The sequence below is a fragment of the Ceratotherium simum genome, chromosome 34 (genome assembly GCF_057802395.1).
Source record: "Ceratotherium simum simum isolate JZ-2026a chromosome 34, ASM5780239v1, whole genome shotgun sequence".
Lineage (NCBI taxonomy): Eukaryota > Metazoa > Chordata > Mammalia > Perissodactyla > Rhinocerotidae > Ceratotherium > Ceratotherium simum.
In genome coordinates, this window is record NC_141933.1 from 780,849 (window position 1) to 793,522 (window position 12,674).

Below are 12,674 nucleotides of genomic sequence, written 5' to 3' on the forward strand. Positions count from 1 at the left end.
GCAGGAGGGAGCACCTGTCACAGGGAGGGGCCAGAGGGCAGGGACACAGGGAGGGGGCAGGAGGGAGCACCTGTCACAGGAGAGGCCACAGGGCAGGCGCACAGGGAGGGAGTAGAGGGCGGGGGCACAGGGAGGAGACAGGCTCTCTACTCACCAGGTAAGAAGAGCCGTCCAAATGCCTGGCAGAAGCAGGCTGTGGTAGAGATGGGTGGGCTGGAAAAGGCGGTGGGCCTGAGGGTGGTGAGGATGGAGGGAGCTGTGGTGGACACGCTGAACTGTGGCAAGCTGCTGGAGATGGCTGGGGTGGTCCATATGCGGGAGGTCACCAGGGAGGCGGCTGGGGAGACACTGGGCGTGCCTGGCTTGACAGTTGTGGTCTGGGTTCCCAAGGGGGAGGAAGGACTGGTGACAGAGACTCTCTCAGTGGTCCCAGAGGAGGAGGGACCTGTCACAGTGGTGGGAACAGTGACCTTCTCTGTGGTGCTGAGGGAGGCGAGAGGTGTCTGAGTAGTGGGGACCCGACGAGTAGTCCCAGGAGAGGAGGGACCTGTCACAGAGGTGGGGAGAGTCACCTCAGTGGTCCTGGAAGAAAAGGGACGTGCCACAGTGGTGGGGACTGTCACCTCAGTGGTCCCAGGAGAGAAGGGACCTGTCTGGCTGGTGGGGACAGTGATCTTCTCCGTGGTGCTGAGGGAGGTGAGAGGTGTCTGAGTGGTGGGGACCCGATGAGTAGTTCCGGGAGAGGAGGGACTTGTCTCAGGCGTGGGGATAGAGAGCCTCTGAGTGGTCCCGGGGGAGGAGAGACCAGTCCCAGTGATGGAGATGGAGTAGAGCTGGGTGGTCCCGGGGGAAGAAGGACCTGTCACAGGAGTGGGGACAGTGACCTTCTCCGTGGTGCTGTGGGAGGTGAGAGGTGTCTGAGTGGTGGGGACTCTCTGAGTAGTCCCGGGAGAGGAGGGACCTGTTTCAGTGGTGGGGATGGAGACCCTCTGAGTAGTCCTGGGAGTAGAGGGACCTGTCACAGTGGTGGGGATGGAGAAGCTCTGGGTGATCCCAGGGGAGGAGGGACCTGTCTCAGTGGTGGAGATGGAGAACGGCTGGGTGGTCCCGGGGGAAGAGGGACCTGTCACAGGGGTGGGGACAGTGACCTTCTCCGTGGTGCTGTGGGAGGCGAGAGGTGTCTGAGTGGTGGGGACCCTATGAGTAGTCCAAGGAGAGGAGGGACCTGTCACAGAGGTGGTGATGGAGAGCCTCTGGGTGGTCCCGGGAGAAGAGGAACCTGTCTCAGTGATGGGGAGAGTGACTTTTTCTGTGGTACTGAGGGAGGTGAGAGGTTTCTGAGTGGAGGGGAGCCTATAAGTAGTCCCGGGAGAGGAGGAACCTGTCACGGTGGTGGGGATGGAGACACTCTGGGTGGTCCCGGGGGAAGAGAGTCCTGTCTCAGGGGTGTAGATGGAGTACCTCTGGGTGGTCCTGGGAGTGGAGGGACCTGACACAGCGGTGGTGATGGAGGAGCTCTGGGTGGTCCCGGGGGAGGAGGGTCTTGTCTCAGTGGTGGGGACTGTCACCTCGGTGGTCTTGGGGGAAAAGGGACCTGTCTGGCTAGTGGGGACAGTGACCTTCTCTGTGGTGCTGAGGGAGTTGAGAGGTGTCTGAATGGTGGAAACGGTGTGAGTAGTCCCCGGAGAGGAGGGACCTGTCCCAGTGGTGGAGCTGGAATACCTCTGGGTGGTCACGGGGGAAGAAGGACCTGTCACAGGAGTGGGGACAGTGACCTTCTCTGTGGTGCTGAGGGAGGTGAGAGTTGTCTGAGTGGTGGAGATCCTATGAGTAATCCCCGGAGAGGTGGGACCTGTCACAGTGGTGGGGATGGAGATCCTCTGGGTGGTCCCTGAGGAGGAGGATCCTGTCTTAGGGGTGGGGATGGAGACCCTCTGGGTGGTCCTGGGAGTGGAGGGACCTGTCACAGTGGTGGTGATGGAGAAGCTCTGGGTGATCCCGGTGGAGGAGGGTCCTGTCTCAGTGGTGGGGACCGTCACCTCGGTGGTCTTGGGAGAAAAGGGACCTGTCTGGCTAGTGGGGAGAGTGACCTTCTCCGTGGTGCCGAGGGAGGTGAGAGGTGTCTGAATGGTGGGTACGCTATGAGTAGTCCTGGGAGAGGAGGGACCTGTCTCAGTGGTGGGGATGGAGACCCGCTGAGTAGTCCTGGGAGTAGAGGGACCTGTCACAGTGGTGGGGATGGAGAAGCTCTGGGTGATCCCGGGGGAGGAGGGACCTGTCACAGAGGTGGTGATAGAGAGCCTCTGGGTGGTACTGGGAGAAGAGGGACCTGTCTCAGTGATGGGGAGAGTGACTTTTTCTGTGGTGCTGACGGAGGTGAGAGGTTTCTGAGTGGGGGCGACCTTATAGGTTGTCCCAGAAGAGGAGGAACCTGTCACGGTGGTGGGGATGGAGACCCTCTGGGTGGTCCCGGGGGAAGAGGGTCCTGTCTCAGGGGTGTAGATGGAGTACTTCTGGGTGGTCCTGGGAGTGGAGGGACCTGTCACAGTGGTTGTGATGGAGGAGCTCTGGGTGGTCCCGGGGGAGGAGGGTCCTGTCTCAGTGGTGGGGACCGTCACCTCGGTTGTCTTGGGAGAAAAGGGACCTGTCTGGCTGGTGGGGACAGTGACCTTCTCTGTGGTGCTGAGGGAGTTGAGAGGTGTCTGAATGGTGGAAACGGTGTGAGTAGTCCCCGGAGAGGAGGGACCTGTCCCAGTGGTGGAGATGGAATACCTCTGGGTGGTCACGGGGGAAGAAGGACCTGTCACAGGAGTGGGGACGGTGAATTTCTCTGTGGTGCTGAGGGAGGTGAGAGGTGTCTGAGTGGTGGGGACCCTATGAGTAGTCCCAGGAGAGAAGGGACCTGTCACAGAGGTGGTGATAGAGAGCCTCTGGGTGGTCCCGGGAGAAGATGGACCTGTCTCAGTGATGTGGAGAGTGACTTTTTCAGTGGTGCTGAGGGAGGTGAGAGGTGTCTGAGTGGTGGGGGTCCTATGAGTAATCCCAGGAGAGGTGGGACCTGTCACGGCTGTGGGGATGGAGACCCTCTGGGTGGTCCTGTGAGTGGAGGAACCTGTCACAGTGGTGGTGATGGAGAAGCTCTGGGTGATCCCGGGGGAGGTGGGTCCTGTCTCAGTGGTGGGGACCGTCACCTCGGTGGTCTTGGGAGAAAAGGGACCTGTCTGGCTAGTGGGGAGAGTGACCTTCTCTGTGGTGCTGAAGGAGGTGAGAGGTGTCTGAATGGTGGGTACACTATGAGTAGTTCTCGGAGATGAGGCACCGGTCCCAGTGGTGGAGATGGAGTACCTCTGGGTGGTCCCGGGAGAAGACGGACCTCTCACAGGAGTGGGGACAGTGCCCTTCTCCGTGGTGCTGTGGGAGGCAAGAGGTGTCTGAGTGGTGGCGACCCTATGAGTAGTCCCGGGAGAGGAAGGACCTGTCGCAGAGGTGGGGATAGAGAGCCTCTCGGTGGTCCCGGGAGAAGATGGACCTGTCTCAGTGATGTGGAGAGTGACTTTTTCTGTGGTGCTGAGGGAGGTGAGAAGTTTCTGCGTGGTGGGGACCCTATAAGCAGTCCCGGGAGAGGAGCGACCTGCCAAAGGGGTGGGGATGGAGACCGTCTGGGTTGTCCCAGTAGTGGAGGGACCTGTGTCACTGGTGGGTGTGGATACCCTCTGGCTGGTCCCGGGGGAGGAGGGTCCTGTCTCAGTGGTGGAGATCGAGACCCTCTGGGTGGTCCTGGGTGAGGAGAGACCAGTCCCAGTGGTGGAGATGGAGTACCTCTGGGTGGTCCCGGGGGAAGAAGGACCTGTCACAGAGGTGGGGACAGTGACCTTCTCCGTGGTGCTGAGGGAGGCGAGAGGTGTCTGAGTGGTGGCGACCCTATGAGTAGTCCCGGGAGAGGAGTGACCTGTCACAGAGGTGGTGATAGAGAGCCTCTGGGTGGTCCCTGGAGAAGAGGGACCTGTCTCAGTGATGTTGAGAGTGACTTTTTCTGTGGTGCTGTGGGAGGCGAGAGGTGTCTGAGTGGTGTCGACCCTATGAGTAATCCCGGGAGAGGAGAGACCTGTCACAGAGGTGGTCATAGAGAGCCTCTGGGTGGTCCTGGGAGAAGAGGGACCTGTCACACTGGTGGCAATGGAGACCCTCTGGGTGCTCCCAGGAGAGGAGAGACCTGTCACAGAGGTGGGAATGGAGACCTGCTGGGTGGTCCTGGGAGTGGAGGGTCCTGTCACAGGGGTGGGGATAGTCTCCTCGGTGGTCCTGGGAGAGGAGGGACGTGTCCCAGTGGTGGAGATGGAGACCCTCTGGTTGCTCCCAGGAGAGGAAGGACCTGTCACAGGGGTGGGTATCGAGACCCGCTGGGTGGTCCCGGGAGAGGAGGGACCTGTCTCAGTGGTGGAGATGGAGTACTTCTGGGTGGTCCCCGGGGACGAGGGACCTGTCACCGGGGTGGACATGGAGACCCTCTGAGTGGTCCCAGGAATGGAGGGACCTGTCGCTGTGGTGCTGATGGAGAAGCTCTGAGAGATCCTGGGAGAGGAGGGTCCTGTCTCAGTGGTGAGGACTGTCACCTTGGTGGTCTTGGGAGAAAAGGGACCTGTCTGGCTGGTGGGGACAGTGACCTTCTCCATGGTGCTGAGGGAGGTGAGAGGTGACTGAGTGGTGGGAACCCTATGAGTAGTCCCCGGAGAGGAGGGACCTGGCACGGTGGTGGGGATGGAGACCCTCTGGGTGGTCCCGGGGGTGGAGGGACCTGTTGCAGTGGTGGCGATGGAGACCCTCTGGGTGGTCCCGGGGGTTGAGGGACCTGTCGCACTGGTGGGGGTGGAGACCCTCTGGGTGGTCCCGGAGGTGGAGGGACCTGTTGCAGTGGTGGCGATGGAGACCCTCTGGGTGGTCCCGGGGGTGGAGGGACCTGTTGCAGTGGTGGGGATGGAGACCCTCTGGGTGGTCCCGGGAGAAGGGGGACCTGTCTCAGTGTTGGAGATGGAGACCCCCTGGGTGGTCCCGGGAGAGGAGGGTCCTGTCACAGGGATGGGGACCGTCACCTCGGTGGTCTTGGGAGAAAAGGGACGTGTCTGGCTGATGGGGACAGTGACCTTTTCTGTGGTGCTGAGGGAGGTGAGAGGTGTCTGAGTGGTGGGGACCCAATGAGTAGTCTCCGGAGTGGAGGGACCTGTCACAGTGGTGGGGATGGAGACCCTCTGGGTGGTCCCGGGGGTGGAGGGACCTGTCCCAGTGGTGGCGATGGAGACCCTCAGGGTGGTCCCAGGAGAAGAGGTACCTGTCACAGGGATGGGGATGGAGACCCTCTGTGTGGTCCCAGGAGAGGAGGATCTTGTCTCAGTGGTGGAGATGGAGACCCTCTGGGTGGTCCCGGGAGAGAAGGGACCTGTCACAGGGCTGGGAACAGTGACCTTCTCTGTGGTGCTGAGGAAGGTGAGAGGTGTCTGAGTGGTGGGGACCCTATGAGTAGTCCCGGGAGAGGAAGGACCTGTCACAGAGGTGGGGATAGAGAGCCTCTGCTTGGTGCCGGGAGAAGAGGGACCTGTCGCAGTGGTGGGCATGATGACTCCCTGGGGGGTCCTGGCAGTGGAAGGTCCTGTCATAGTGGTGGTGACGGGGAGGCTCTGGGTGATCCCGGGAGAAGAGGGTCCTGTCTCGGTACTGGGGACTGTCACCTTGGTGGTCTTGGGAGAAAAGGTACCAGTCACAGGAGTGGGGACAGTGACCTTCTCCGTGGTGCTGAGGGAGGCACGAGATGTCAGAGTGGTGAAGACCCTAGGAGTAGTCCAGGGGGAGGAAGGACCTGTCACAGGGATGGGGAGGGGGGTCCTCTGGGTGGTCCCAGGAGAGGAAGGAACTGTCACAGTGGTGGCGCTGGAGACCCTCTGGGTGGCCCCATGGGAGGAGGGTCCTGTCTCAGTTCTGAGTACAGTGACCTCAGTGGTCCTGAGGGAGGTGAGAGGTGTCTGAGTGGTGGAGACAGTCTGAGTAGTCCCGGAGGATGAGGGACCTGTCTCAGCGGTGGGGATGGAGACACTCTGGGTGGTCCTGGGAGAGGAGGGTCCTGTCTCCCTGGTCCCAGTGGAGGAGAGGTGTATCTGGGTGGTGGCTGTGGTCCAGACTTCTGTCACTCCCGATGACCACGTGCCCGTGCTGGTGCTGGTGGTGGAGGGTCTGAGGGATGGTGTGGTGGTCTCGGAGGCAGCCGAGCTGGGGCAGTGGCTGTAGTCATCACAGCAGCGCACGCGGATGTGGTAGTTGAGGCAGGTCTGGCCTCCGCTCTGCCAGCTGTTTCTGCAGATGAGCCCGTAATCCACGTTGCACTGCACCACCTGGCCCAGCTGCCCGAGGGGTATTTCCGGATAGAGGACGGCCTCGCATTGGATGGCCACCGGCCGCAAGCAGAGCTGGCCTCCCCTGCCCACGATGTGGTAGTAGGTCTCGATGTCGCCCCTGTAGCGGCCGGGCAGAGGCCGGTCACTGTCCAGCCAGTCAGTCCAGTGGCAGGCGGGCTGGCACCCGGAGGTCGTTGTGCTGAGGCTTGTGCTGGGGCCTGCAGTGCTGGGGCTGGTCGGGGGCTGGGCAGTGGTGCTAGTGGCCGCTGGGGAGATCAGTCCCAGGCTGGTCCCCTGGGGGCTCAGTGTGGTGGTGGCCGGGGTGCTGAGACAGTGGCTGTAGTTGCAGCAGAGCACGCGGATGTGGTAGTTGAGGCACAGCTTGAATGGGCCGCTCTGGTCACGGTTGTGGCACACCAGCCCGAAGCTCAGGTTGCACTGGACCACCTGGCCCAGATCCTGCACGGGACGTTGGGCTGCGTCTCAGCCCGACACTCCAGGTCCAGGGGCTGCTGGCAGATGGCCTCGCCGGTCGCCCGAATGTTGGCATAGGTCTCAAAGTCCCCCAGAGGCCCCGGCACCGGTAGCTCTGGTCCAGCCAGTCTGTCCACGCACTGTGGCCTGCAGGCCTGGGAGGGTGAGGTGGCTGGTGTGGATGTGAGGGAGCTGGGCGGTGGGGAGCTAGAGGGCAGCGTGGTCTGAAAGGGAGACTGAGTGGGTGGGGACCAAGGGGTGGTCATTATGTGGGTTCTGGTGGGGGCACTGGATGGGGCTGGCTGGGTGGTTGTGGCTGGGGTCCCAGGGGAGGGAGAGGGACTAGAGATGGAGACCCTCTGGGTGGTCCTTGGGGAGGAGGCACCTGTCTCAGTGGTGGGGCTGGAGACCCTCTGGGTGGTCCTTGGGGAGGAGGGTCCTGTCTCAGTTCTGAGTACAGTGACCTCAGTGTTGCTGAGGGAGGTGAGAGATGTCTGAGTGGTGGAGACAGTCTGAGTAGTCCCGGAAGATGAGGGACCTGTCTCAGCGGTGGGGATGGAGACGCTCTGGGTGGTCCTGGGGGAGGAGGGTCCTGTCTCAGTTCTGAGTACAGTGACCTCAGTGGTCCTGAGGGAGGTGAGAGGTGTCTGAGTGGTGGAGACAGTCTGAGTAGTCCCGGAAGATGAGGGACCTGTCTCAGCGGTGGGGATGGAGACGCTCTGGGTGGTCCTGGGAGAGGAGGGTCCTGTCTCCCTGGTCCCAGTGGAGGAGAGGTGTATCTGGGTGGTGGCTGTGGTCCAGACTTCTGTCACTCCCGATGACCACGTGCCCGTGCTGGTGCTGGTGGTGGAGGGTCTGAGGGATGGTGTGGTGGTCTCGGAGGCAGCCGAGCTGGGGCAGTGGCTGTAGTCATCACAGCAGCGCACGCGGATGTGGTAGTTGAGGCAGGTCTGGCCTCCGCTCTGCCAGCTGTTTCTGCAGATGAGCCCGTAATCCACGTTGCACTGCACCACCTGGCCCAGCTGCCCGAGGGGTATTTCCGGATAGAGGACGGCCTCGCATTGGATGGCCACCGGCCGCAAGCAGAGCTGGCCTCCCCTGCCCACGATGTGGTAGTAGGTCTCGATGTCGCCCCTGTAGCGGCCGGGCAGAGGCCGGTCACTGTCCAGCCAGTCAGTCCAGTGGCAGGCGGGCTGGCACCCAGAGGTCGTTGTGCTGAGGCTTGTGCTGGGGCCTGCAGTGCTGGGGCTGGTCGGGGGCTGGGCAGTGGTGCTAGTGGCCGCTGGGGAGATCAGTCCCAGGCTGGTCCCCTGGGGGCTCAGTGTGGTGGTGGCCGGGGTGCTGAGACAGTGGCTGTAGTTGCAGCAGAGCACGCGGATGTGGTAGTTGAGGCACAGCTTGAATGGGCCGCTCTGGTCACGGTTGTGGCACACCAGCCCGAAGCTCAGGTTGCACTGGACCACCTGGCCCAGATCCTGCACGGGGACGTTGGGCTGCGTCTCAGCCCGACACTCCAGGTCCAGGGGCTGCTGGCAGATGGCCTCGCCGGTCGCCCGAATGTTGGCATAGGTCTCAAAGTCCCCCCCAGAGGCCCCCGGCACCGGGTAGCTCTGGTCCAGCCAGTCTGTCCACGCGCACTGTGGCCTGCATCCCTCGGAGGGTGAGGTGGCTGGTGTGGATGTGAGGGAGCTGGGCGGTGGGGAGCTAGAGGGCAGCGTGGTCTGAAAGGGAGACTGAGTGGGTGGGGACCAAGGGGTGGTCATTATGTGGGTTCTGGTGGGGGCACTGGATGGGGCTGGCTGGGTGGTTGTGGCTGGGGTCCCAGGGGAGGGAGAGGGACTAGAGATGGAGACCCTCTGGGTGGTCCTTGGGGAGGAGGGTCCTGTCTCAGTTCTGAGTACAGTGACCTCAGTGGTCCTGAGGGAGGTGAGAGGTGTCTGAGTGGTGGAGACAGTCTGAGTAGTCCCGGAAGATGAGGAACCTGTCTCAGTGGTGGGGCTGGAGACCCTCTGGGTGGTCCTTGGGGAGGAGGGTCCTGTCTCAGTTCTGAGTACAGTGACCTCAGTGGTCCTGAGGGAGGTGAGAGGTGTCTGAGTGGTGGAGACAGTCTGAGTAGTCCCGGAAGATGAGGGACCTGTCTCAGCGGTGGGGATGGAGACGCTCTGGGTGGTCCTGGGGGAGGAGGGTCCTGTCTCAGTTCTGAGTACAGTGACCTCAGTGGTCCTGAGGGAGGTGAGAGGTGTCTGAGTGGTGGAGACAGTCTGAGTAGTCCCGGAAGATGAGGGACCTGTCTCAGCGGTGGGGATGGAGACGCTCTGGGTGGTCCTGGGAGAGGAGGGTCCTGTCTCCCTGGTCCTTGTGGAGGAGAGGTGTATCTGGGTGGTGGCTGTGGACCTGACTCCTGTCACTCCCGATGACCACGTGCCCGTGCTGGTGCTGGTGGTGGAGGGTCTGAGGGATGGTGTGGTGGTCTCGGAGGCGGCCGAGCTGGGGCAGTGGCTGTAGTCATCACAGCAGCGCACGCGGATGTGGTAGTTGAGGCAGGTCTGGCCTCCGCTCTGCCAGCTGTTTCTGCAGATGAGCCCGTAATCCACGTTGCACTGCACCACCTGGCCCAGCTGCCCGAGGGGTATTTCCGGATAGAGGACGGCCTCGCATTGGATGGCCACCGGCCGCAAGCAGAGCTGGCCTCCCCTGCCCACGATGTGGTAGTAGGTCTCGATGTCGCCCCTGTAGCGGCCGGGCAGAGGCCGGTCACTGTCCAGCCAGTCAGTCCAGTGGCAGGCGGGCTGGCACCCGGAGGTCGTTGTGCTGAGGCTTGTGCTGGGGCCTGCAGTGCTGGGGCTGGTCGGGGGCTGGGCAGTGGTGCTAGTGGCCGCTGGGGAGATCAGTCCCAGGCTGGTCCCCTGGGGGCTCAGTGTGGTGGTGGCCGGGGTGCTGAGACAGTGGCTGTAGTTGCAGCAGAGCACGCGGATGTGGTAGTTGAGGCACAGCTTGAATGGGCCGCTCTGGTCACGGTTGTGGCACACCAGCCCGAAGCTCAGGTTGCACTGGACCACCTGGCCCAGATCCTGCACGGGACGTTGGGCTGCGTCTCAGCCCGACACTCCAGGTCCAGGGGCTGCTGGCAGATGGCCTCGCCGGTCGCCCGAATGTTGGCATAGGTCTCAAAGTCCCCCCCAGAGGCCCCCGGCACCGGGTAGCTCTGGTCCAGCCAGTCTGTCCACGCGCACTGTGGCCTGCATCCCTCGGAGGGTGAGGTGGCTGGTGTGGATGTGAGGGAGCTGGGCGGTGGGGAGCTAGAGGGCAGCGTGGTCTGAAAGGGAGACTGAGTGGGTGGGGACCAAGGGGTGGTCATTATGTGGGTTCTGGTGGGGGCACTGGATGGGGCTGGCTGGGTGGTTGTGGCTGGGGTCCCAGGGGAGGGAGAGGGACTAGAGATGGAGACCCTCTGGGTGGTCCTTGGGGAGGAGGCACCTGTCTCAGTGGTGGGGCTGGAGACCCTCTGGGTGGTCCTTGGGGAGGAGGGTCCTGTCTCAGTTCTGAGTACAGTGACCTCAGTGGTCCTGAGGGAGGTGAGAGGTGTCTGAGTGGTGGAGACAGTCTGAGTAGTCCCGGAAGATGAGGGACCTGTCTCAGCGGTGGGGATGGAGACACTCTGGGTGGTCCTGGGGGAGGAGGGTCCTGTCTCAGTTCTGAGTACAGTGACCTCAGTGGTCCTGAGGGAGATGGGAGGTGTCTGAGTGGTGGAGACAGTCTGAGTAGTCCCGGAAGATGAGGAACCTGTCTCAGTGGTGGGGATGGAGACGTTCTGGGTGGTCCTGGGGGAAGAGGGTCCTGTCTCAGTTCTGAGTACAGTGACCTCAGTGGTCCTGAGGGAGGTGAGAGGTGTCTGAGTGGTGGAGACAGTCTGAGTAGTCCCGGAAGATGAGGGACCTGTCTCAGCGGTGGGGATGGAGACGCTCTGGGTGGTCCTGGGGGAGGAGGGTCCTGTCTCAGTTCTGAGTACAGTGACCTCAGTGGTCCTGAGGGAGGTGAGAGGTGTCTGAGTGGTGGAGACAGTCTGAGTAGTCCCGGAAGATGAGGGACCTGTCTCAGCGGTGGGGATGGAGACGCTCTGGGTGGTCCTGGGGGAGGAGGGTCCTGTCTCAGTTCTGAGTACCGTGACCTCAGTGGTCCTGAGGGAGGTGAGAGGTGTCTGAGTGGTGGAGACAGTCTGAGTAGTCCCGGAAGATGAGGGACCTGTCTCAGCGGTGGGGATGGAGACGCTCTGGGTGGTCCTGGGGGAGGAGGGTCCTGTCTCAGTTCTGAGTACAGTGACCTCAGTGGTCCTGAGGGAGGTGAGAGGTGTCTGAGTGGTGGAGACAGTCTGAGTAGTCCCGGAAGATGAGGGACCTGTCTCAGCGGTGGGGATGGAGACGCTCTGGGTGGTCCTGGGAGAGGAGGGTCCTGTCTCCCTGGTCCTTGTGGAGGAGAGGTGTATCTGGGTGGTGGCTGTGGACCTGACTCCTGTCACTCCCGATGACCACGTGCCCGTGCTGGTGCTGGTGGTGGAGGGTCTGAGGGATGGTGTGGTGGTCTCGGAGGCAGCTGAGCTGGGGCAGTGGCTGTAGTCATCACAGCAGCGCACGCGGATGTGGTAGTTGAGGCAGGTCTGGCCTCCGCTCTGCCAGCTGTTTCTGCAGATGAGCCCGTAATCCACGTTGCACTGCACCACCTGGCCCAGCTGCCCGAGGGGTATTTCGGGATAGAGGACGGCCTCGCATTCGATGGCTACTGGCTCCAAGCAGAGCTGGCCTCCTGCACCCACGATGTGATAGTAGGTCTCGATGTCACCCCCATTGTAGCCAGGAAAGGGCTGGTCACTATCCAGCCAGTTGGTCCAGTGGCAGGAGAGCTGGCACCCGGAGGTCACTGTGCTGGGGCCTGTGCTGGGGCTCGGGGTGGTCATGGACTGGGCATTGGTGCCACTGGCCGTTGGGGAGGTCAGTCCCAGGGTGGTCCCCGGGGGAGTGACTGTGGTGGTGGCCGGGGTGCTGGGACAGTGGCCGTAGTCACAGCAGAGCACGCGGATGTTGTAGTTGAAGCACATGTTGAAGTTGCCCTGCTGGTCTTCATTCCTGCATACCAGCCCGGCCTGCAGGCTGCAGCTGACCACCTGCCCGATCCGGTCAATGCTCACCTCGGGGTAATTCTCCGCCCGGCACTCTATACTCTTTGGCTCCGCGCACATCCTGCCCCCCGCAGCCCTGATGTTGTCGTAGGTCTCCATGTCGCCTCCTGTGACCCCCGAGGTTGGGAAATCCACATCAAACCACTCCGTCCACTCGCACTTGGGCTGACAGCTGGTTGTGCCCTGGTTGGTGTTGGCCTCGGTCGTGGCCGTTGGTACCAGAGTTCCTGTTGGCGTCTCTGCTCCTGATGTGCTCGTCTTGGTGCGTGAGGTGGGTGGCGGGCTGGTTGAGATGGTGCTGGCTGTGCTGGCTGGTGCTCCTGTAGTCGCGTGAGCCCTGGAGGTGGGTCCCTGTGAGGTGCCCCCTGTGGTCCCCTGCAGGGTTGTGCGAGTTGGAAGGACTGACGTGGCTCTCTCTGGGGTGGTGGGCTTTGTGGAACCTGGAGGAGCCGTGAGGCTCCTGGTGGCAGACGTCCTGTGTGTGGCCGTGTGGCTGGGGTTTAGGGATGTGGCTTGGGATGTTGATCTCGTCGAGAGGAAAGGCACCACAGTGGTCACCCCTGGGCTGCTGCCCAGCCATGTGCCTGTTTCTGTGGCTGGTGGCATGGTGGTGGTGGTGGTGGCAGTGGAGGCAGTGGTGGTGG

The 12,674-nt window shown here is 62.4% G+C and overlaps 1 protein-coding gene across 1 annotated transcript in view; it reads right to left on the reverse strand.

Moving 5' to 3' along the window:
- The window catches only part of MUC5B (mucin 5B, oligomeric mucus/gel-forming), a 39,478-nt gene that overhangs the window by 7,561 nt on the left and 19,243 nt on the right, over window positions 1–12,674 (reverse strand). The window contains 6 exon segments of the mRNA XM_087422932.1: window positions 155–6,842; window positions 6,965–7,081; window positions 7,661–8,578; window positions 9,257–9,927; window positions 9,930–10,173; window positions 11,020–12,601. Of these exon segments, the coding sequence (XP_087279058.1) occupies window positions 155–6,842; window positions 6,965–7,081; window positions 7,661–8,578; window positions 9,257–9,927; window positions 9,930–10,173; window positions 11,020–12,601 (10,220 nt within the window).